Genomic DNA, 25102 nt, shown 5'->3' with positions numbered 1-25102 from the left:
TAATTACAGAGAATTTTTGTTTAGGATGACTTTTACAACTAATTCTGGCCAAAAGTAAAAATGTAACAATAGTTTTTTTTAGCACATTAATGTGTTTTTCCATACCTTTTTCCTTTTTTTTCTTATGGGATTTTTTTGATTGTGTTGCAGCAAAGTCATGAGGTGCTGATGTCTGTGTACAAGGACAAGCAGGATGGAACTTATGTTCCCAATTCTGTTGGAAGCGCTTTTAAAGAGCGCACAGAAGAAGACAAGGAGCTCATCCACAATCTCCTTTGTCACTTTTCCAAAAGGCAGAACACCTCCAGTAAAAAGGTCAATATTTGTTTGAGTCTGCACCATATTTCTGATGTTGTCCAGAAGATGGAGACATTTCTATGGTTTATTCATGTGTAAAGGCACGCCCAGTCTGATAACCAGAACAATTCAAACATCCTAAAATAAGCTTTGATAAGCATACATATTAATTGTAAATCTTTGTATTATCAATCCTAAAGATATGTTTTCTTTTTTGACATCTTAGCTGCAGCTGCAAGGACCACTAAGCTCGTACATGACAAACTTCTACAGTTTGAGCCAGATGACCTCCTACAGGTGCGCCTAACATTCAGTAAAACCATTCAGTGAAAGCCTCTGCTGTTGCTGATGATGATGTCTCTCCTGCAGGACTGTGTCCATTAGCAGATCCAGCATCAACTCCATAGCTCTCAATGACAGCCCTCATCTCAAACACATGAGGATGCTGGTGGCTGGGACTGTGTCAGTCACTGCGACAGGTACAGTATACAGAAGTATTCACTCATTGCCCTCTTGCGTTTGGTAAACCTAATTTCTTAAAGTGCAGCAGGATCTAATGTTTTATCAGATAATCAGCTCAGATTTTTTTGTTTATAAGAGACTAGCCCACTTTTTGTGTTACAATGAAGGCTGGGAATTTTAGACATTTTGACAACTTTAAATGGGGCTTGTTATTGATAAATGCATCGTGGAGCTTTGATTTCATGTTTACTTGAAATTCTGATCTCACAAATGAACCATCACTGCTGAAGATGGATGTCTTTCTTAGATTTTGCATTGTGTTAATTATAACTTTAGCTTCTTAGCCTTAGCTGAAGAAAGTGATGCTTATTCTTGAATTCTACCTGCTTCCAAACTGTTGAGTCTAGAGGTTTGATTTGATTATCTGTATCTTTAACCCATCACAGCATTTCTTACCTGTGGGGTCAACATTTTCTTCAAATGATGTGCCGCAAACTAGGATTTTTTTTTTTGTTAAGCCATTTTCTGAAATACTACAAGAACATGCATATTAAAAACACAAAAAACAAAATTTTATAGTAGTGAGCCTTTAGGATGTGATGATGTGTGTTCCAGGGTCTTCAATACTCCTGTCAGATACCTCCTTACTGCCTAACATTCCTGGTTTGCCTGCGCTGGTGACGATGCTGTTCACCCCCATCATGGAGTTACGGTGAGTCCTCTACTTTAAATTGTCCGCTGTAAAAGATCTTTTTTTTTTTTTTTTTTGTACAACATTGCAGTTTCAGCCATTTGTTCATGTATGGAAGTCTAAGGTTGTATTCAGACTGGACACATTTGGTTTGCTTAAAGTGAACCAGAGTTTTCCCTGGTAAATTTCAGTCTGGAAACACCCAAGTGAACTCTGGTCCTAGACCAGGAGCCACTTTCTGACTAATCTTTCGAGGTGTTCTCAGTTTGTTTCCAATCGGATTGAGTTCTGGTTCGCTCTGAGTTTCCTCTGTCTGAATACGCTCCTTGCTCGAAGCTGACCAACTGGACCAAAATGGCCACCGTAGCCGAGCAACAATAAGAAACAGTAACTCGTTGAGATGCGGTCAGATGAATGCAAGCTCAATAAAACAACTTTATCTTAAAACACATTGCCTCTCACAGTTATCTGACAATCTATATGTCATGAACACTTATCAGCGTACCTGCTCCTCAGTAACCGTCTTGCAGCATGAATCCACAGTACCAAAGCAGAAATGAAAAGTGATGTACCTGCTGGTAAAAAAAGATGTTCAATAGTTGTGAGCAAAATATAAAGTTTGAATAAGTGAACTATCCCAACAAGAATTGCAAAGCCATTATTCCTTCTCTTGTTGTTTTGCCCCGCCCTTGTAATTCCTGGCCAATGACTGAAAAGGTCTTTAGTCACATGGTTTTGGTTACAAGCTTTGGTTTGAAACAGAAAAGTCCAATTGATGGTAGTCTGAACAAAGACCAAACGCAGAGTTCAGGAATCGGTCCGGACCAACTGACTTTTTCAGTCTGAATACTTCCTAAAGTACAGCCTGGACTTAACTAGATCATCGTAACATTCACTGCTTTTCTTTATTTTTCTAAAAAATGTGTCCTAATCCTGCTGTATGACCAATTTAAACCAGACAGATTATCTTAGTTTTGACATTACATCACAACTTCTAATCGTATGGGTGTGTTGTGAATAATTAAACCACAGACAGCCTGATGTGCTGCCATGATCTTTTAGGATAAGAGCCTTCCTCTGGGGAATCCTTCAGCAAGCATTGCAGTCTTTTATTTATTACAGTGGAATGGACTTCTGTGTTACTTAAGATAAAGGCATTCTCTCAGGACCTGCAGTGCTGCATTGTAGCTGCTTACAAATTAGTAAAAGGCCATTTCTAAACCTATTCAAGTTTCAAAGCAAAGTATAATTAAAGATATAACATTCTCCACACTGTGGAAAACCTCAGAGGACAAAGTTAGACGCCAAAAGTGACACCTGTGCTGGCCTGAAGGATAATCCAACCGTCACCACCAAGAGTTTTTTTTATGAATCTTGGCTTGGCTTTTGACATGTCGAGGCATACAGTCCAACAGACGCTGAACGCTGCTGGGTTCCAAGACTGCAGACCAAGGAAGGAAGTCAACTACACTAAGCAAAGGAGACTCGTAATCATAAGGCTCTATGTTAATGTCCAATATAAATTGAGTTTTCATCAAGTAAGCTTTAAAATAACAACATATCTCCTTTAACCACCAGCGACAAAGGAGATGTTGCTGGTGAGACCTAGATGACACACTCGGGCTTGTCATTTTATATGATTATAATAACCAACAGCCACAAAGTCATTGGGATCACAAATTTCAACAGGAATTTTTGGACGTGTTATTGCCCTTCCTCAACCATAGAAGATAATTTTTCATGCTTCATTCACACAAAGCAGATTTACTATTTATTAGCGCTCGTCTGCCACCTTCAATAGGAAGTAACTCTTTTCTCAGTATAGTATGGTTTACTGCTTCAGAACTATACGAGTGATGAATTGTACTTTTTGTCCAATAAACTGATGTAAACATAAGCACATATGTCACCATAACTGTAATTTCACTCTTGTGCTTGTGATTTTTAGCACTGATAAGGAGAGGACCTGCTACACTGGAGCCCTCTGTGGCTTGGGCTACAACAGTCAGACAAAGGAGGTGATCCTGCCCGAGCATGACATTGAACTGGAGTTTGATGTCCGGTTTGATGTTGAGGACATCATTGAGGTAAAAAGAAAAAAAAAGTATTGTGGACAACATATTAATAAAAGGTGACATTTTAAAAAAATCAGGATAATTTTTTTATTAAACAGAAAACAGCTTTTGGATTTTAACGACAACTATAACTAGCAACTCGATATTACAGTAACTGATGTGGTGTGCTAATATCAATTTATGTTAACATTTAATTATTATTTATTTAATTAGTATTGGATGTTGGTTCTTATTGGCCGATGATCTCAGTCACTTGTGTGTTTGAGAGACAATCCTTGTTGTTTTTTTTGTTTTGTTTTTTTAGATAAATGCTTTGCGGATGGCCATAAACAGCCTTTTGTGCGACGGGGAGAAAGGCACCCTGCATCTGCGTCCTGACAGGATTAGTCAGCTGCAGGAGGACTGCCGAGAACGCCTCATAAGGTCAAAACACACACGGCCTCAGTGGATTGTTAAAAAAAGAGCCAAAAGGCTTGAACACGTGACTCGTTGCAGCACGAGTTATCATTTGTTGCTATTCATCAGACAGTTGAGTGGCATCAATTAAGACCTGAACTATGTTCAAACTTATTTGAAAAAAACAAGTTGTTTTTTTAACTTGTTTGGTGTAAATTTCTACTTGATAAAAATCTAGGAATAAGTAGTAGTTATTGTAAGAATTAACTTTAGTTGTCATCCTGCAGTCTAGAGAGTGATGGCAGAGATCTTTGTGGGCTCGAGCAATATCTTGTGATGGTCGTCTTTTTATCCCTGTATTTTTATATGTTGTGCATTAGTAGTATCTGTATGTTTCTTTACCATTCATGGAGTTAATGTGCTTCTTTGCATAATGCAGACTGTTCACCAAGTCTCCGCCAAGGGAACCCATCACTCCACCTTATAATGAGAGCCGGGGAAAGTGGAACCAGGTATGATACACAGCCAAGGCTGTTTCAACAATTATAATAACAAACGTTTTGAGCGTCAGGTGAGGCACGGCAGTCTGGCAATGGAGAGTTTCGGGTAGGGGTGTAACGGATCACGGATAATCCGTGGTCGGCACACAGGTGGACCGCGGATAACCACGCACGTGCGCGCTCACACACCACCTCACGAGTGCACTATTAAAAGCAATTGCCTGGACACACAGAATACCATTAACGTTAAATCGTATACGCAGTCTTTGTTAAAGCATCAAAGTTTCTCCTTGACTGTTCTTCAAAGCTCCCCGATTTCGTGGTGGGACCCCAAGCTCCCGCCACATGTCGGAGGAGCTTCCATCAAAAGGCGTTTCTCAACCTCGTCACGGAGAAAGCAAGTGATTCGAGATTGGGTTTATTTATTTTGAAGAGCCAAATAAAAGCATCGGTTCACATCTCCATGTCTAAGAGCAGCAGCCATCCTGCGTTGTGGCAGGACAAAGCCGCTGCTCCGTCTACAACGGGAGGTCATTATGGCAAGCAAAATCGCCAGCAAGTTTCCAGTTTTTTCTTTTTACTTTTTACTGATGCAAAAAATGATCCGAATTGTGACACGATCTGAACCGTGAGTTTTGCGATCTATTACACCCCTAGCATTGCATCAACCAATCAGGAACTCAGCTTGTGACGCGTTGACATGATCATGATCGTGTTCTCCTCCTGATCTTAGGACTTATCTTAATCACATTTTATTAGTCAGGCTGCTCTGCTTTGTGATGCGGTTTGCCGGCCACATAACATAAAATCAGCCCAGTAATGACCCACAATCAGAATAATTTGTTTACATGCACCTCAATTGGCATAACCAACCTATCTTGATCGGAAGGGAATTTTGATCCTAATGAGTGTGAGCATCCCGAATGCTCTTTACAAGATGTGCTTTTATTCCGATTACTTGTGTCCATGTAAACGGAGCTAATGCCTCCGTGTAGCGATTGGGCTGAAAATGTTGGACAGTAGCTCCTCCCACACATGAAGGATGCATCTAGTTTATCAACGCATTTTTGTACAAGTGTCAAGCAGTGATTTTTAGCTACAACTTTAGGATTGTAAATTGCATTCGATGTGGACAGAGAATTACACCTGTTTGAGATGATGTGTTGGGCTTTCAGGTTGATCCATCGCTGTGGATGAACTTTGCAGAAGAAGGAAGCTCAAACAACAGAGGGGATTTTCTCAAGCTGCATCCTGTTACTCTGCTTAACAGTTAAAGGGAAGCCATACTACTGAGCACTGAGTGCATTTACCCAAAAGATTGTTATTGAATTTTATGTTTTATATGGGTCTGTTTTTAAGTTCCATTCAGCTGCTCTGCAAATTGAGATTTGATTGTATTAATACAGGAGGAGTTCCCTGTTAAAGTTCAGTTTGTAATTCAGTCGAGTTTGTTGCTGTAACGTTGCTTCAGCTGTGTGACATTAAAAATAGTTTTCTACAACAGATGAGGCTTGTCACTCTTAAACCGTACGCTCATTGTGACCCTCAAGTCAAGTTAAAAATGTCAACACATGCACACTGTGCTCCACTATGAGAGGTGTGTCAATGCCAGAGTGCATCGGTTTATTTATAACCCACCACTATTAAAGGGTTATCACCTCAAACTTAGCTTCAAGACATCTTTAGAAACTTATAAGTAAAGTGGCTGAGGAGATGTTACATCAAGGTACATTTATTTGTCTTATCGTAATTAAATACATACTGTTAAGTGCAAAGAGTTAGAGTCCAGGTTCTAAAGAACTATGGAGTATAATTCAACATTGTACAAAGTTGGACAGTTAATCAAACAAGCTAAATATCAACAGATACTTCTTGTTTTCATAGTACTTGTACAACAGTACTTAAACGTGAGTGGATGTATTGTTCTTTATGGTATACAGAAGCAAAAACCCTACGATAACCACATCTAAGACACAAGTTATTTGTGCTTGAAAACACCAAAAAGAAAAGCCCCCATCTGCTAACTCACAAACATGAAGCAGTTTTGTTTAACACTGTCAGCGGAGCAAGTTGGTCATTCAGAAGTTTTGTGCCAAACATTTTGGTCAGCACTGCAAAGCAAAAATGTAGCGCAAGTCTTTTTTTTCCTTCTTTTTTTAATGCACAAAAGATGTCAAATATTATTTACCCAAGGCCTGACTTCATGCACGTTGTAATAAGCAACACAAAAAAGTCTTTTTTTGTCTTTGAGTTTGTGTATTTGTCTATCTAGAAACAGGATTATGCACATACGTGTAACTGTGTGTTAGTGTTTAAACTGCTTTAGACAGAGTGATGGCTTCTCCAGTGAATGCTTTCAGAGAACACCAAGATGACACAGCACTACGCCCCACAGATGAAGATTAGGCCCTCCAGCATTGAGCCTTTCACCGAGCTGGACTGTCAGCTTTGCAGTGATGAATGCGCCTACTCCTCCTTTCTCTTTGTCCCTGGAATCTTTGCCTGAATCCTGAAAGGACAAAAAGTTGGTTTTTAACAAGTAAATCATTTCACACATATGTATTTTTAAGTTTGAATGTAAAAGCCATACAACCAACAAATCAAAATTTGATTAAGCTGGCAAACTCAACTTCTAGGTACAATTCAAATTATTCTGATGGCTTAAAAATGTTTAAAACAAAACCGAATGCAATGACTCTTTTTAGCCCAATGCTACTGCTGCGGTGATAAATACAACTGCCACATTGTGATGGGGAGCCATCGGCAGAATCTTGAAGATTTTTTTTTTTATGTTGGCGTGTTCATTAATGCAGATTGTGGCAGTCAGTCAGGCAGGGATGACGTCATTGCAAAATTGGGCGACAGCTGGGCGGTGGCAGCAGCAGCTCTGATTGGATGATGTGTAAATGTCTCAGAACGGCTCTCGTTTAAATCAAGAGCCACCGACCGGCAGACACCCGGTAGTCTGGGGGTATATATAAAAAGTGGGCTATTCTGTACCACTGGTCATTTCGTACGATTTCTAACAATCTGACGGTGGCCGTGGGACAGATGTCCTGAAATCTTCCGATCATCAGACAATTTTGGGGACCTCGGAGACCCTCCTATCAGTCAATTATCGCGCTGCTGCCTTCCTGCCAGCCGCCTGTCACTGGACTTGCACTGCAAAATGTACCAACCCGACTGAGCAACCACTGACTGATGCCAAAAAAAATTGTCCAGTCACTGTTTAATTTGAACTTTTTCTCAAACCCTCCAGAGTCGCCACACGACGTGTAAAAAAAATGTGACTGCCGCCTCCCGATTACAAATGCCGCTGTGCAGCCACCTGCCAAATTTTTTGAAAAACTTGCATTTAGGTTGCCGTGCTGTGGCATTATGTGACCGCAGTCTAAGCATGCCAACGTTACCCTGTTACATTTTTGTAAGAACTCGCTTAGCATGACTTAAGAGGTTTTCAAACTTGGAGCAGTAAAGCATCTTTGCATCACTCACTTTCCCACCACCGAGTTGACCTGGGTCCGTATTAGTCCCACGTACTGATCAATCTGCGCCTGAGGAAGTAACCAACAAAGCAAGTTAATCTCACATTAAATCAAAGTGAATCTGGAGTCTTTTGCGTTGCTCACCTGGTGTTTCTCGTAGACCACAGGCATGGTGAACATGGAGACCACAACTGCAGAGGAGGAAATGGTTGATAGTGACCTTTGACTTAAAAGTCAGATCATGCTCAAACAGGAGCACTTGTGTCAGCCCAGCATGCCCTATCTATTTTTCTTATCAAAAACAAACTGGAAAAGTAAACGTTCTGTAGAGCAAAGCAGTAAAAAGATCCACACAGTGATAACTGGTGCTGTATATAAGAAATGGAGGCAGACTGTGGGAATTCTCTCATTACACAAAATGTTAGTCAGTAATGATCTCACCTAAGATGAGCAGTGTCAGCCCGTTGAAGAGTGCGCCCACATAGGTCAGCAGCCACATCAGAACTGCAAACTGAAGCACGGAGGGATTCAGACCAACATCTCAAGTATTGAGCTGTGATCTCATTTAAGAGAGGCAAACCTTTAAAGAGTCGATCAGATCTTGTACAAGGAACAGCCTGCGGAGCTCCTTCATACAGGTGTTGGAGTACAGCAGGATTTTGTCGGCGTATTTACTAATCTGGTCCTGAGATAGAGCGATTTCCATCTCCAGGTAAGCTCTGGTGAAAGATGCAAAAATGATCAAAACCGAGGTCTGGCAGGCGTTTCGATGGCGTTCAGGTCGATCGGTTTCACTCACTTGAATGGATGCCCCTCATCGGTCTTCTGCACGGCCTGAAGCACAGACTTGTAGATCCTGAAGCTAATGGTTGCAGAGAGGGCTGCCAGGGCTAAGTACGCTCCAACACTGACCACGCTGAACTGGGTCAGGGAGAACAGGAGCAGAAGCACACTGCTGAACACGGCGCCGGACTGCTTCACGTTCCTCCAGTACAGGAGGTCGATTGCTGAAGGGAAATGCACGAGAAAAGTTAGAGTCCAAAGCAGCATCACCTACATACTAGCAGTCTGTCATGTAGGCCTGGGCCATCCTGAAGTCATAGAGCTACCATGCTCTATACATCACACATTTGGGTCAAATTACTGGAAGCTCTTGACAGCTCTGTGTCCTGTGGGAGCTGTCACAGGATCCTGTTTAACCCAGCTTCCTAACCCAGCTTTTCATTAGTTTGAATTTAGTGTGGGTGTGAAAGTATTTCAAACCTTTAATCATAAAAATACAACCTGTGAAAACTTAATCCTAAAGAAAAAGAAAGCAGCTCCTCATGGTAAAAAAAAAACAAAAATATGCTTTGGAAACATCTGGTTTAGTCTCACACAAAGGTACATGTAAAGATTACGGGGATACACCTGCACTGTCTGCTCACCTTGCAGAATTAATGATTGACCTACATTTCTGCAGAAATAGCAGCCCTATCAGCAGTTCCCAGATAATGGTTCGGTGTGACCTGGCCAGAAGAAGCTGCTCCGGTCAGCGTTTGATGACGATGCATCAGTGCTTCATTACAACATCTGATTACTTTTTAGCCCAAATCCAAAGAAGTGAGTGGCGTTTGCAACACCCTGCGTGTCACTGTCTTCTTACCACCGTCTTTGGGTGATGGGGCCTGTAATTCAAAGCCACTAGCAAAGACGAAGGAGAAGTGATAACAGGATTAGTCCAGTGTACCGTTACAGTCGTTCAGTGGTCCTCCTTTGGCAGCCTTCTGTCTCGACTGCAAGTACAAGCTTGTTTCTAAGGGAAGAGTTTGCTGCCTGTTTCCCCTGACAGAAGGTCTATCAATGTGTTCTGACCAAGATGCCAAAAAAACACCGACATTCCAAGAGGATGGCAAGAGCTTTAGGAAGTTAATGTAAGGTTTTATATCAGTGAATGACAGAAAATTGCAGCTAAGGTCTCTTAGGTTACTTTTTTTGTCTCTTCTGAGCTGCCCGCCTGCTCTAATTTTAGCCATAGAGCTGCAAGCAGCATAGTGATGACGGCCATCTTTACTCTCTTCTAAAAGCCATCAGTGGATGCCTGAAAGAAAAGCAGGTGGCACCTCAACAACAAAAGAAGCCTTTGAGCAAACTAGTAAAAATCTCTTCTCTGTTGTAAATGATTGAATCCAAACAGCTTTTCCTTTCTGCCAACACTTCATTCTCATTCTGTGACACAGCTGCTAAACAGGTGCCACACCTTGTAGGAGCTATTATTGCTGGAAAAACTGGACAAACTTCCCTGTTCGGCTGCCGATCAGAACAGAGATGCTCACACGGAACACGCATACACGGCAGCTGTAAAAGCAAACGCATGAGCAGCAGTAGACTCCGCTCCTGTGGAGGCTGTGTTAACAGGCGACAGTGATTTCTTATTTTTTTTGTAATGAGCCGCACAGACCAAACGCAGACTGAAAAGCTTTACTGCAGCAGAATTATGTACTGACCTGCGGCTCCCATGGCTGAACAGGGAAAAAGGCAGCTGCTTCATCCACAGACAAAAGGAGAGCACTGATGGGTGGGGGAGTACCCCCCTCCTCCTGCGTGAGAGGGGAGGGGCCTCAGCCACACCAGCAAATCAGCATTTGCCTTTGCAAAGGGACTGAAGTGGGAGGGGACACGTGGGGTGTGGTTGCCAAAGAGCCACAGTGGGAGTCCAGCAGGAAGACGAACAGTAGCAGTTTTAACGCACTGAAGAATTTATATGTATATAAGCGAACAGTTCAAATAAAAATCTGTATTTCTAGACTGGAAGCTCCATGGACTGCTAAAGAAATCACACAGCTAAACCACAATGTAAAAAGGATCCGCTGAGCACCTGTCTGATGCAGTTACCATAGTTACCGTGTTCCATTTTCTCCCCTCCGCTCACTTACTGATGGAGAGAAGGAGTGAGAGACTAATGAGAGGGTGAGGGAGGGGAGGGAGAGAATAAGAGATTGGTTTGCACGGGATCTTGGGAAACGGCAGCACATCATGTGTCTGTACCCCGTGACACCACATAAAGATGAAACCCTCCCTTCATTATGAAGCACCAAACATGAAAAGACCTTTGTGTCATGTAAAAAAAAGACAGTTTTACTGAACTAAGAACAAATCTAAAGTCTAAGACTGCTTTTTAATGGAATAGGATTAGTTTAAAAAATAGCCTGATTTTTACAATAATAATAATAAAGGCTATATATATATATATATATATTTAAGGAAATACTGATCTTAAAGAGTTCTGTGCATTTTTTTAGGCAAATCGTTATGAATCCGGAGCAGACAAAAAAATGCCGTTTGAATAGGTTGCAGCAGTGACCATTCTATTCTGATGCATCCGCTTGTAGCTAACTACATCCATGTACGTCTTTGTTTTCCTCGTCTGAGATGCATCTGGCTCAAAACTGTACAGCTGGATAGCTCAGATATTGCTCGCCATTTTTATTGTACCGGTAATAAGTTGGGGTTTTGAGGTGTGGCAAGCTAGCAGTATAGAGCGTAAACAAAGGCATGATGGGAAATGGAGGAAGGCTTACTCTGGACTAATAGTCCCGCCCACAACTCAAAGTTGAATTTCTAATAACTACTACCGCTCGGCATAAATTATGTCCTAAAAAGCTACACGGGTTTTTGATTTTTCCTCAAAAAGCATAATTATACTTAAAAGATCACTGATAACGCTTATAAGATAGATCAAAATATGATCGGAGAGGGTCTTTTCAATACATTTTTGTGAAAATAAATGCATGAACAACCAAGAAGATTTTCAAGTTGCTTCAAACACACAGGAGTTTCATTCTGGAACACACCTGATGTTGGTTTTAACATGGAGAAAAAGATGAACACGTGAGGCCCAACAGGTTTTGACTGAAAAAACACCGAACACTACCTGAGGAAACCACAGATTCAAGTCTTTCCAATGACATGCAGGGACTTGTACAGAGCAAAAAACCAGAGCAAACGATTAACACGGTTTGGTATAACACTCATTTCTCAGCCAACTTTTCTGTAGTGAAACTAGTTCAGCCCGACCTAATTAAATCCACCAAAGGCATCTTTGTGGCCTCAAACAAGCCATCAACCTGACGGAGAGGAAACACACTTCTACCGTCGACATCTGGATTTTTCTCCTTGAATTATTACATTTATATCAGAGGAAAACTTCAATTATGAATCAAAGATAGCTAATAAATAATATTAGAGATTGCTGAAGGAATTAGGCTTCATGGGATATACAAATGAACACAAAAACATGAAACTATTCTTTTTAGATTATTTAAAATTACATTATTGATTTGTGAGTTTATATAAGTAGAATTTCTATTTCTGATTGCAATGCCTGCCAATAGACAACTTAATAATAATAATATGATGTGTGGATAGGTCATCCTTTCCAGTTATGGAGGTCTACATCAGAGTTTGTTAAGTGATGGCTGTAAGTCTGTCACGTGCACTGAGAGGAGAATGACTAAACAAAACGCCTCCAGCTTTAAGATGATGTACAGGCATTCAAGAGCCAGAAATAAATTGGCTCGATTTCCTCTGCTGTGCTGACCGTGTTAGCCCCATTCGCTGTCCCATGTGAGAAATGAGCTATCACAATGCACAGGGTGATACGATAGGCTCATTAAATGGAAATTCACTCCGTAAAAGATTAGCAATTTGTGACTCTTAAGCTGCAAGTTGCTAAGCACTGGTTGTGTGAAAACAACAAAAGATTCTTCAGAAGATGCAGAACTGCGTGGACGAATCGGAGCCACTTTCTCCTCCAACAGAAGCAGACACCCCGAGGATGCTCCTGTCCAGCCCAGTCTCTGCAAGGTGCCATGGCGACCAAAGCAGTAGGGCTGATGTAATGAAGCAGCGATAACGGGTGTGTCCTGGTTACCAGGGGAACAGTCTGTCAGCACCGTTCGAATATTCTCTGCTATACAAAAACAGAGCATACGCCATAACATAAAGGCAGCTCCCCGCACGGTTGTGGGGGGGGGGGTATCAACAAAGGCACGCCTCAGAACGAGACAATGGCTTTCTTATTTAAAGAGAAGCAAAAACCAGTGATGACATGCGTCTTGGTGTGTGTTTTCCCAAACATCTAACAGTGACTCCCACTCACTTCACCTCTCTATTGTCTTTTTTAATGTTTATTTCTATAAATCAGAGAGGATCTTCAAAAAGGGCGTGTCCACATGACAAATGGATGGTCTAAATACACTATTCTGTAATTAATATGAACATGCAATTGAGACGAACGCTTTTCCACACATGAAAAGGAAACATGCATGAAACCTGCATGCAGGAACAAGACAAATCCTGAGCAAATCACATGAAAGGTATCGGTACCCTGGCCCTTCCAGCTGCTCCAGGAGCTCTCCTTCTTGGTCTGGTCTGCAGTGGCCTGCATTGCTGGTGATCAGTAATGTCCCTGTTCTCTCTCCCTCGCTCTTGTTTCAGTACAATCTCCGTTTTTTCGTCTTTGTTTCCCCTCCTCGGCAGAACCGTTTCACTCACGCATCCCAGTTAGGCATGAATGGTCGAAGAAGGATGCGGGAGAGAGGCTGAGATGATGAAGAGGGAGGAAAGGAGGGAGGGACGAGAGGTTTCCTAGGTGCTGCCAGCGCGCGGAGCACAAAGACTGATGCTGTGGAGCGTCGCTGGTCAGAACAGAGGGAGCGGAGAAAGTGCGTACGTGTATGCCAGTGGGTTGGGGGAGGGATGAGAGGAGGGGAAAATTGTAAACATCAAACCATGGCTTCTGCAGCAGCAAACCATGCGTGCAGTGATTAAGAGCCTCGGGACGTAAAGCTTGGGTGGTGACAGACCGAAACATTTTTTTTAGCTGTTTCATAATAAGAGCCCTGTAATATGTGAGTCCAATAAACGGAAAAAGGTCATCCCTTAAATGTTTTCACAAACCACAGACGCTTGAACTTTTCAGCGGTTCATTCTTGATATTTGGCAGTCAGTTTGAATAATTCAGTCACTTTAGTATGAAGCATAAAACAAAATAATTCATAAAGCTTTTTGTGTTGTATCCCTAATCTGGCATACTCCCACCTCTGTTGTGTACTTGCAGATTACAGACTTTAAGGTCTTATCCAAAGACTGAAATAACTGCTTCCGCTTTGGCTCACTGATGATCGAAGAGGCAGAGTGCTCCTGTTTAATAATTCATGCTGAGGGACAGTTTTAAGTCAAGCATAATGCTTCCTTTTTTTCACAATGTATTTTATTTTTTCAATAAAAACTATCAGACAGAAAACCGAAACTGAAATGATGCCCAACTGCCAAAAGTGCAGTAGTCCTTTAAAAAGAACAATGACTCGGTGTCAATTCTGATCCCATCAAAGTGGTTAAACTGGTTCCCTTAGTCCCCCCCCCTGCAGACAGCCACACCTTACACCTTCTGCTCGATGAAGCCCTGACAGCCATTGAAGCCAGGAGCAGCCCAAAAAAAAAGGAAAAACCTCATCTATCTTAAAGAGACGGAACATGCTCCCCCATCCCTGTTGCTATGGCAACTTGCAGAGAGACTGATGACATAAATATCTCTAGGTTTTCAAAGCAGTTGTTACCAATGCACAGTGCGCCCTCTGGTGGTTGAGATGAAAGAGACATGACCTGATTTTTGAGCAATTCCAGAATCTTCTCTGGGTAAACAAAACATGCCAACTCACAAGCTGCTGGTCCAGTCTAGTCAACAGGTATGCATCTGATTAAATTTACATGTCAGCAGCATGTAAATCAACGGTGTGTTTAATAAGGGGTTACCCAAGACCAAATGCAAGTTGAAAAAAAAAAAAAGCTTTTGATAATTTCTTTTTCCCTCAGAGATAAAGCCGACCAAAAAAAAAAAAAAGCCTTTGAAGCTCTTAAGTGGGAGTCTGCCCCAGTTTTTGGCATCTCACTATTATGTAAACAGCTGTTTACATAATCTCTTTGGATTGAAAAAAGCAAATACAAGACAAAATACCACAAAAAAGCTTCAAAGAGAGTATTAAATGCTCTCAGAGCTGCACTGCCATCAGCATCTCAAATTATCAAATGACAAAGTAATAAAAATGAGTAGGACATGTAATGGGTTAATTCTACAAGAATAGTCATTATTTTCACTTAAAGTATTTGACTATAGATATCCATCTACATATTCTGCAAAACACATTTTTTTTTCTAAAAGATTGAGTTTAATCACACATTCTGGAAATCGAATTAGCTGCTGTTTTTCCTCTGTTCACCACCAGGTGGAAGCATACACGAGAGAGAAAACCAGGACTTCCCTCCCACTCATTCTGCAGGAACCCACTCAGCTGAAGAACATCCCACACTTTTTTTTAATATTGCTAAAATAGTTCAGGCTTTCAACACAAAAGCACAATTCCTCTATCGTCTAGAGCAGGAGTCTACAACCTGATGCTCTGCAGCCAGATTTTTATTCAATGAAGCTTTTTGGCTTTAAAAAAATTACAAACATTTGACCAAATAAAAATAAATGGTGAATGCATTTTAGCTAAGTTAAATCAATTACCTTTAGATTTTTAGCAAGTCAAAAGTATGGTAAATGTTTCATACATATACAATATTTGATTTGGCTTTTTTTTTGTTGCTTTTAATTCAAGTAAATCTGCTAGTAGCAGGATCTGATTTGACACAGGATGTATTTTATTTTCAAAGGAACTTGAGTATGCTTCTGACAAAAGTTAAAAAAAGTTAAATTAGATATTTTTAGAAAAACACATCCCTGTTATCATTCAATTATTGTAAATATTTAAAACCTATTTTTGGTAGATAAATAAAATCCCAACGGCCACAAAAAACATAAATAAAGTCAAATTATCTAAACATAGAATGGGACTTTGCAACTCTTGGATTTTGGTTAATGAAGTCCCACTTCTATCATCTTTTGATTCAATTTTAAACGCGTTCTGAGTCATCTTTTGATTATGATTGTGCAGTTTTTAGGCAAATTTTAAAACTTGTGTTGTTTATGTGTATGTATTTATGTGTGTATGTGTTGTATTTCTTTTTTATTATTATTTGTTATATACTGTAACCTTAATTATAAGACGTGCTGCTGACTGCTTGGCCAGTTCACCCTTGAAAAAGGGATCCTGATCTCAACTGGTTTTTCGTCTGGTGAAATAAAGGTTACAAACAAAGAAACACAATTTTAATCATAATTTTCTCTATATATGTCCTCTATCATGAAAAAAAGCCACAAAAATATGTTAAAAACACAATTTTCATTAAAGTGGGTGTTAAAGAAACTGATTCAAAAGGCTCCTAGCATTAAAAGTTGCAGACCTCTGATCTAGAACCACAAGAGTGGAAACTTTAATTTGGTGATTGCTAATAATCATTAGCAACAATTGCTATACTACTAATTATAGCCTTAAATATATATCTGTTAGAGGGCTTACCTTTTTGTTTGCTGAATTCTTTCAGAAGGAATGACGCTGCAGGCTTTCCCAGGTTTCCTTTGCCCTCATTACTGAGCTTGTGCGTGTCATCGTGGTGGGGTTGCTCTGATCGCACCTCTGGGGGCACAGCAGCGGTTGGGGGCTTAGGTTTGCTGAAGCGATCTTCTTCCGTTTTCATTGGCTGCTTGGCCCTCTCAGCTTTGGTGGGCTCTGGGGCCACTGCCTCACTGGCACTGCGGGGGGCAGCGGCGGTGGGAACAAGAGGGGAAGGAGACGTGACTCCCTGTTTGGGGCCACTAACGCCCTCTCTCTTGGGGCTCTCCTCAGACGCAGACTCGATGAACAGATCGCTATCGAGCTCGGCCTCTCTCTCCTCCCTAAGGATGCTGTAGGCTGTGGGCGGAGCCGGGCCGCCGGTAAGGCCAAATCCCACTTTGGCGACTGGGGGGTTGTCGAAAGGGTTGCTGGGCTGGTTGGAGCTGCTCTTGCTTTTGGGTGCTTCGGCAAATGGATTGCTTCTGGTCTTGGGAGGCTCTTCAGACACCAGCTCTATCTCTGAATCTCCAGACTCGGCGCTGCTGCCGTCGTGCTCCCGGTTTGAGCCTGGACTTCTCCCAGAAGCTGCAGACCTCTCCGATCCAGCCTTGAACATGTCGTTGGAAGAAAAATCTTTACCTGCTCACAAAGAGGAAAAAAACATTGGAAAATGTTTATATTGATTAATTCAGTCCTACAATTTAAAAAGTAATCTTTATTCAATAACAATTGATTGATTTAAGATGTTATATTTATTGATGACCATCCTACATTTTTACAGCGTAGCGCTCATATGTCAACTTTTGCTGAGGTTACTCACATCAATTTGTGTACGTAAGCATGAAGTATTAATTATTCACTATAGTTATTCTTTCTGTATGACCTAACTTTAAGGACTTTTTCTTAAGCATTTGTGCAGGTGCTGCGTGTTAGCTCACGGGTTGGTGAAGCATTAGGGGTGGAGGCGGGGCTGTCATCCTCTGGTTCTGACAGAGTCACGGTGGGAACGCCCTGCAGGCCCACGCTCAGGACATTTTCACGCTCAGACCCGCCGACTGGAGCTTGCTGAGGCTCGGCCTTGAAGGCCGGAAGCTGCGACTCCGTCAAGGTGATCTTCACCGGGCTGGCGGTCTGAGGGGTTCCACCCAGGTTTCGGAAAGAGCGGTAGTCTGCCGGCTCTTCGTCGGATGGCTCCTCCACGTAAGGGAAAGAGTGGGAGCCCAAAGCTGGGCCCAGGTTTTCTTCTTCGTCTTCCTCGTCTTCTTCTCCATCTGGGCTTTTATCCATGTATCCACCCAGTAAGTCGTGGCCAGTTGAGATCTTATTTAGGTTGGCCCCCTGCTGTTGGTCATATCGCTCCTCGCCGTGACTGATATCCATGTAGTTGTAGGATTCTGTTTTGTCTGAGCCCATGTACGATTTAGGTGCGTCATCCATTGGGTTGGAAGTCGTCTTGGTGTTGGAGCTGAAGCTGAAGGTGTCATCTGAGAAGTGATCCAAGAGGGACGAGCCAGAGGAGGGCTTTGACGACTTGAGGTCATCCGACAGGTAAGAAGCTTCCCGGCCGGCTGTGAGGCTCTGAGTAGAGAGCAGCGAGGTGTACACGTCACCGTCATCATTCATGGGCTTCTGGAACAGCCCAGACATGGGGTCATCTACAAAAACAACCAACAAGAGGAGAGGTTCAGGGAAGAGACGGGGAGGAAAGGACAGCGGCGGTCTGAGACTATTTAATCACAGTCGGACTAATGAAAGCCTCCAGCTGAACGCTGCTGGGCTTCAGCTGCTGCTGCTGGCAGTGAGAGGGACAGTGAGGCTGTGAACACCACTGACTGGGTGTCTGGCTGTGCTGAACAGTGAGAACCGAGACACAGAGGGCGCTTTGACAAAGCCAGGGACAACACACGATTGTTCCCACTCCCCAAAAAAGAACCACAACAACGTTTGCTGTTAACCCTGCAAGCGTCATGACTCCATTGATTGTATCTCATTTAAGTAATCCATATTTAAAATGACAGACTTTACATCTTAAGTCTTTACTTAATCCTGTTCTGAGGATTGAAAAGAAACCAGATGGTTTCTTTTCAATTTAGCCTAAAGAACACAGCTCTGTTTGAGGGGGAAGAGGAGCAGACTTTCTCTTTTATTCCTTTTTTTGTTTAGCTTTCTCTTCTTTGCTTATTCAAAGTTTTATTTCCACTTGAGGATATTTGCATTGGCAAATGTTTATTTATTTTAGTACTGGCTATCACCAATAATTTCCAGAATCGATTCAATTCGCCACAGCCTGGATCGATTCAAATCGGATTTTTTCTTTTGATCCAATCAATTTAATTCAATTTTGAGTTTACACAGTTAACACATTTAGACACATTTGTTTAGAAATACATTAATAATCTATATATATGTTTTAAAGATATTCGTATTTAACCTGATACAGTTCAAATACTGTAAAATGTATCAGCAAAGTTATAATGAGATCGTTAATACCATACAGTGTTACATGGATTCTCAAACAGAGAAACTCCAACAATTGTTCTGCCTCTCCTGGAGGGCATTCCAAATTGGCCACTAGGTGGCGATCACGCTATGTCATTACACCTTAATCCAGAAGATGAAGAAAGTACGATCAAAAAAATGTGTTTTAGACCACAAGTATTGAAAAATGAATGCCTGTGAGTATTTAAAGATGTTCGTTTTTGGTCGATCGAGTGTTAGCATTAGCCATCCTATAGGAAATCCTGTTATACGTTAGCATCAAGCTTGCGTACCTTAGCGTTATGCGTTAGATCGATCTCTACTTTTATGGATCGATTAATGGTCTATTAAGCTTAGATCGATTTTATCAACCCAGCCCTAATTTATTTATTGGTGTCTAATTCATTTAATTTAAAAAGATTTCCTTATTCTTTTAAAACAAAAAAGGAAATAAATTGGGCAAAAAAAAATTGCACAAATATACAAATTATGCAGTTTACTAGTCAGAATTTACAGATTCTCCTCTTTCTCCTTCAAAGCAGCGGTTTGTGTTATAAATAGCCCAAACCCAGTTGCTGTGCTGGCTGATGGGGACGTCGGGGATGGAGGGGTTAAGCTCTGGAGGATGTCAACTGACTGACAGAAGGCTCTACAGGTCAGGACGTCCCTCCCCGGATTTCGCTTCCTCAAATGAGACCCACCACCACCCTTCCCGCCTGTTGTCCTTTCAGTCGCTGCTTCCTCAGTCGACCACACAATACATCATTCATCAAATACTGCAGGGCGGGGGTGCAAACACCACAAGGATATAGGTTGAGCGGTGATGTAATGTTTAAAAAAAGCAGGAAATGTAAGGACTTTTTAGTATTTTAGGTAAAATCAATTAGAACATCTTAAATGCTTGTGAACTAAAGGTGCTGCTGAAACGGACAAAAGCTCAAGGCATCAGAGAATCTGCAATCGAAATTCTTCTCTGTGCGAGCAGGCTCTCTCTGCTACATTTTGACAAATTTGTTGGAGATTGAGGGCATTTGGAATCTGCTGACGTGACACGGCGCCTCAGACGCTGCAAAAGCCCACCAGGCTGAAACCAATGCTCCACTGCAGTCAGATGGGATTGGGCATGACAACAGAGGAATCCTGGGCTTCGACTGTCCACACAGCGTGTTCATCCTGCTGAAAGGATGGGGCAGTTAGATAAATAAGTCCTGCTGCATGTGCCGTGGAGTCCTTTTGTTGTCCTCTGTGCAGCCAGTGCAGCTCTGAAGCTAATGCCGGCTGACACTTTGCACTGGGCCGAGACATGGGCTCCTAATTATCAGGCGACTGACGAAAACAAAAGAGCAGAGATAATAAAGGAGGGCCTCTAGATGCAAAAGAAAAACCTTAAATGACCTGCTGTTTGTTAGTGAGTAATAGACAAGAAAAATTGTATACTCCAATCGTCTTTTGATCTGTTATAAAAGCGTTTTTTTTTAGCCCAAAAAAACCCTGTGTCTTATTCTAGGCAGTAGTATGTTAAAAATTTGATTCTGAGTTTTGGCAGAACTATTCGAGCGAAGCAACCCCACCCCCCCTTCCCATCACCCACCATTGAGAGCTGTCTGCACTCTCTCCTGCTAGCTTATAACCCCTTACAACCCCACCGAAAATTACTGGTGCAACAAAATTGGTGAGCAATATTGGAGCTTTCCAGCCGTACAGCTTTGAGCCAGATGGCAGCTCGGACGAAAACAAAGGAGGGAGCAGGGAGTTTGTGGTCTTCCCTGCTTATTTTCTACATCACAAATACGCTCTTTTTCAAACAGTATTTTTTCTTCTACTCCTGATTCATGATTTGATTAAAGAAATACTCAGAAATGCCATTTTAAGCTTAATTTTCTTTAAATATTTGTCCTCCATCATCAGAAAAATCCCACATGATTTTCATCAGAGTGGATCTTTAAGTCTTTGTCATTGATGAGCTCAGTTTGAACAGTCCATCATACTCCAGCGTTTCCTTGAAGAGTCTGTGACTCAACAGCTCGGAAACAACTCCATTACTTCATCTGTGTTCCTATCAGCTGCGGTTTTATCTTTCAGGTGTTATCTTTCACAGCCTGACCTTGTGGAAACCAATATATCAAGATGCTCACCGCGCTCCCCTTTTAAAGCTAAGTAGGTTTGTGGTGGTAAATAATATGTTTTTCTCCCCCAACTGGTAGAAGTCCTAATTTAACACGACATTCATAAGTGGTTTGAAGTTTGGACCTATTTTTGCAGCATCTGGCCTCAAGAATTGGTATCAAGAAATATATCAAAATGACTAAATTAAATGCATTTTACAAAGCTTTTACGGAGTATATCTTTCTAGTTTTCTGTGTGAATTTCAAAAACTTTTTAATGAATATTTTTTTTTATTTTAACTTAGCTTAATGTCTGCCTTATGTCACAGCAACATGTGTGACATTGATTCTGTTAATCCATAGATTTCTGTGTTTCACCTAAAGGAAAACAGGGAAATAGGGGCGATGCTTGGTAAAGCTGCTTCCACTGAAGTAGGAAAAGACAAGTACAGGTCGATAGGCGAACTGCTGAGAGATCCAGGTGCTCTGCTGCATTGATCCAAGACAACCGGAACGTACAATTACTATTCCGGGAAACACTAGTGCATCCAGCCTTCCTAAATGTGGGAATTAAAATACAACAGAACATATTCTGTCAATTTTCTCCTGTATTGAATATTTTTTCTTGCCTTCATGTTTTTTTTATACATAAACAAGTTAAAACTTTTAAAAATAGTAGTTACCTTCATTATGACTGATTTAAGAGAAAATTTTACAAAAGAGTCTACACATAAAAGTATTGATGAGTTTTAGCTCTGCTCTAAATAGAGAACATGATAAGTCAGAGCAGAAGGGCAGACCCAAACATTGCATCATGTTTCACATAATGGTTTTTTATTGCTTCCTGGGTAAACACATGGGATTGTCTATCTATCGCTTATCCATAGCTGCTTCGTCCAGTTTAGATGGGTGTTTGGAGCCCATCCCATCTGTCACTGGGCGTAGGCTTTATCCTGGACAGGCCTCCAGTCTGTCACAAAGCCACACAGACACAAACAGCAATGAGAACATCTCATACTCGTGTCTGGAATCAGTTTAAATTCACCCTGTTCTGCCTGTTTTCTGACTGCTGGGGTCAGATATAAATGCATTTAAGGGCATGACAGCACCTCTACCAAACAACTTTAAATAAATACTGAAGTTTGATGTATAGTTTCCTGACAGTGTGGACCTTTGAACCATCATCCGGCTCCAGCTTTGCCTCTCCAGCCATTAGGCTGCTCTCTCCTCCTCCTCCTCTTCTGCTGCCCTTGAATTATCCAGCATTTTTATCCTCTATGAAAAGACCCTGCACTTCTCGGTCCCTCTGGGAACAGAGGCACAACTCCTCACCAGCTAAAGGCAGAAATGCACTGCTCCGGGTTATGGAGTCCAGCAGTCAGCTAAGAGCTTTCTCCACCCGAAACGATATGGAAAAGAGCCGGCCACAAATCCAGCGTGCTGTCTCTCCCTCGTCACTGATGACAGGCTGATACAGCGAAAGACTCGAGCCTAATCCACCTTTTAGCCAGTGGATTGTGAGAGATGCTTTCTCAAGAACAGAAGATGTTCAAGGTGCAGCACGATCACTATCTTCATCATGGCTCTGGTAACAAACGTGAGGGCAAATGTTGAATATTAAAAAGGCTAAGAAACAGGATAAAGTTCTGTCCAGTGGTAATTTAATACCTCTGGAGTCAGCATCCTCTAGACTCCAAACATCTCGTAGGGACACAGCTCAGCATTTCATTAGCTTTATGCATGAATTTGTGTTTGGAACTTCGGCGCAGTTATATTGGAGTCTTTTTGAAGAAAATCAAAGCTAACAGCATCACATTATTCCCCATTAAGTGAGAAACGTCCCCTCTGTCCTCATAGATGGGATTTGCGTCGTTTCCACCAGGAACAAACGTGACAAGACGGATTAATTCAACTGTGCAGACACGGCTCAGCAACAGTATTGCAGCAACACTGTTCTCTTTCAGGAGCCAAAACAAAGAGTCCCCCGTCTGCGAGCACCTACACACCTTGTCTGGCAGACTGTTATGAAAGTGGAGCAAACGCTTTATTTACAATTTCAGGCAAGAAAAGTGGACCTGACAGGCCACAAAATACAATTAAAGGACAATACTATCCTTTAATTTAGTTTAACGAAAGCGAAAACGGTTAACACCTAACTGTTGAAGTTTAAGCAAATGAATAGTCCGGATTGTGAAACAGGATCTGCATAAAGAGCGTGTTTTCTTTATCGATTTGAATCAAGCATGCCAAATGAGAGAGCGGTTAAGAGAGGAAACTTGGCCACATTTTTTTAAAGCATAACCTTATGAATTTTTTAGTGAATTTGTGAATAAAAGTGGCTCACTTCTGCCCACCACACGAATCGTGAGGCGAGCGACCTTAGGAGTAAAAATAGCAGCATGAGCCAAGCCGTGCTTCAAAAGGGGGAGAACTGAAAAAAAAATGACTTCTTCACACATTAGATCTTTCGATGTAAGTTTTTTATTTGACCTCGTTTTAAGTAGGGGTCATTTGCCAACAAGTTTGTGACTATTATCCAAGTTTCATCAACTAATTGAGACACACCCACGAAGGTGACAAAAGATGCTCTTCTTTTATCCTATTTATTATTATCTAAATATCATAAAACACATATATTGTCTTTCAAATTTATCAGCATTTCTAATATAAAAACACATTTAGATACTATTTGACATGGAAAGTTGCAAAATAGCATCTCATTTGTTTTTAATTCCAGAAGTTTGAAGTCATCATAGCAGCAGACAGGCAGGCCGTCTGTCGTAATCTATAATAAACTGCGCCTCAGCATCCGTCGCCCCCATTTTAAGCCATAAAATCACCCCTCGTGTTTACTAGTGCCCGTGAGTGTTATTAGATTGGACGGAAAAGTGGGATTTGTCTCATTTGCGTTAAAGTTTTACCTGTAGAGGCAGTTTCCATAGCAACGGGAGGCCTTTTCCCGTCGTCCTGGAAAGGATGAAATTGTTGATCCAGGTCGCCCACAGCGTCACCACCTCTCGGCTTCAATTCGTGACGCAGCTCGTCGAAGCGGGCGGATGTGTTCCCGAACAGGCCGTTCCTGTCGTAATCGTCCCCGAACCACCTCTCCTCCGAGCCGAGCTCCTCGCCGGGCTGAGCGGACATGCTTTGTTGCTGTTGTCGGACAGACTGGGAACAGTCAGCGGCTGCTGAGGCTTCCTCTCTCCCCGCTCTCTCTCTCACACACACGCGCGCGCCTGACCGTACTGCAGAGCTCTGAACGGGTGGAAACACGGGACGCTCCCGCCTGGCTTCTGCTCAGCTGTGCCGGGGGTTTGGAGGACGGCGGGGATGAGGAGGCGCGCGCGGTTTGGAGCCAGCAGCAGAGGAGAGAGGTTGATGTTGTAGTTCACCGAGCCACCGCTGACGTCATGCTGTCCGCTAGACAGCAACGCAACTTTAGGACAAATACACACCCTGCTTTTCAAACAAACAAATAAAAAAAAACAATATTATAACTGCAAAAAAAATATTCAATTAAGATAATATCAAACTATGTTTAAAATGATCCCAAAAGCAGCACTACAAACACGTCCAATTTAACTAACTTTTAAATATGAAAAACAGATTTATTTTAAATAAATATCATTATTTATTTATCTGCCTTTTGCTTTAAAGAATATTCTGGAGATTCATTTTGTAGCTTTATGAAAACAGTCCAAACAAATCTTGCAGTATGGCGCCCTCGTGTGGTTGCTCCGGGTATAAACAAAGCTGGAAAAGTTTGGGAGCTCCTCCATAGCAACCAAACACTCGTGCCTGGATACGCGGTCTTCCCTTCGATATTGGTAATCAATTATGTTTCAATCATACATTAATAAACGTGAACAAAAACGTATTTTATGTTCTAGTACTTTACATGCAGATAGTTTGCAGAACGTATCCTCAGTATTTAAGCTAGCTCGGTTTGTTTTGGTGTGCATGTTTGGGGGGGGGCAATGTTTACTTAATATTGGTTTGTAATGTTCATATTCGTAGCCACGTGCTTGATTTATATTGTTTCGATCAGAAACAATAATACTGTATTGTTTGTTTGTTTATTTTATGCATAGCTATGTTGAAGAATGAGAAAAAGACGAACTGCAGTGATGAAGAGG

The 25102-nt window shown here is 41.7% G+C and overlaps 3 protein-coding genes across 5 annotated transcripts in view; 2 read left to right on the top strand and 1 right to left on the bottom strand.

Moving 5' to 3' along the window:
- tdrd9 (tudor domain containing 9) overlaps positions 1–5926 on the top strand; it is a 22459-nt gene extending 16533 nt beyond the window's left edge. The window contains exons 28-35 of the mRNA XM_024268324.2: positions 151–315; positions 524–594; positions 667–776; positions 1375–1471; positions 3399–3537; positions 3830–3948; positions 4361–4433; positions 5597–5926. Coding sequence (XP_024124092.1) covers positions 151–315; positions 524–594; positions 667–776; positions 1375–1471; positions 3399–3537; positions 3830–3948; positions 4361–4433; positions 5597–5695 — 873 coding nt within the window. The 3' untranslated portion in view covers positions 5696–5926. The remainder of the gene's footprint in view (positions 1–150; positions 316–523; positions 595–666; positions 777–1374; positions 1472–3398; positions 3538–3829; positions 3949–4360; positions 4434–5596) is intronic.
- A 211-nt stretch (positions 5927–6137) lies between these two features.
- On the bottom strand, positions 6138–24186 carry rtn1a (reticulon 1a). Of its 3 annotated transcripts, XM_024268296.2 has the most exons (9): positions 23888–24186; positions 17322–18038; positions 16348–17022; positions 8706–8913; positions 8487–8625; positions 8348–8417; positions 8051–8097; positions 7917–7975; positions 6138–6930 (listed from the first exon to the last, which is right to left on the bottom strand). In XM_024268296.2, the coding sequence occupies exons 1-9, from the start codon at positions 24108–24110 to the stop codon at positions 6888–6890; spliced, it is 2181 nt and encodes a 726-aa protein (XP_024124064.1). In that variant the 5' UTR covers positions 24111–24186; the 3' UTR covers positions 6138–6887. The 3 variants fall into 3 exon arrangements, with proteins under 3 accessions (XP_024124064.1, XP_024124071.1, XP_024124079.1); XM_024268303.1 differs by lacking the exons at positions 16348–17022; positions 17322–18038; positions 23888–24186 and adding an exon at positions 13274–13626; XM_024268311.2 differs by lacking the exons at positions 16348–17022; positions 17322–18038; positions 23888–24186 and adding an exon at positions 10393–10494 and having other exon boundaries at positions 6253–6930.
- Positions 24187–24849: 663 nt separating this feature from the next.
- lrrc9 (leucine rich repeat containing 9) overlaps positions 24850–25102 on the top strand; it is a gene marked incomplete in the record, with an annotated part of 14295 nt that continues 14042 nt past the window's right edge. The window contains 1 exon segment of the mRNA XM_024268284.2: positions 24850–25102. Coding sequence (XP_024124052.1) covers positions 25060–25102 — 43 coding nt within the window.

Source organism: Oryzias melastigma, linkage group LG22 (assembly GCF_002922805.2).
Source record: "Oryzias melastigma strain HK-1 linkage group LG22, ASM292280v2, whole genome shotgun sequence".
In the NCBI taxonomy this organism is placed as follows: Eukaryota; Metazoa; Chordata; class Actinopteri; order Beloniformes; family Adrianichthyidae; genus Oryzias; species Oryzias melastigma.
Note: the sequence above shows the minus strand (reverse complement) of the source record. Positions and strands in the feature narration are given on the sequence as shown.

Excerpts from the sequence above, each read along its gene's own strand:
- rtn1a (XM_024268296.2), bottom strand. The coding sequence starts at position 24,110 with ATGTCCGCTCAGCCCGGCGAGGAGCTCGGCTCGGAGGAGAGGTGGTTC. Across the intron at positions 8,626-8,705 it reads GATGAGGGGCATCCATTCAA|AGCTTACCTGGAGATGGAAA; the intron begins GTGAGTGAAACC and ends ATCTTTCACCAG. Across the intron at positions 6,931-7,916 it reads GTCAACTCGGTGGTGGGAAA|GATTCAGGCAAAGATTCCAG; the intron begins GTGAGTGATGCA and ends TTGTCCTTTCAG.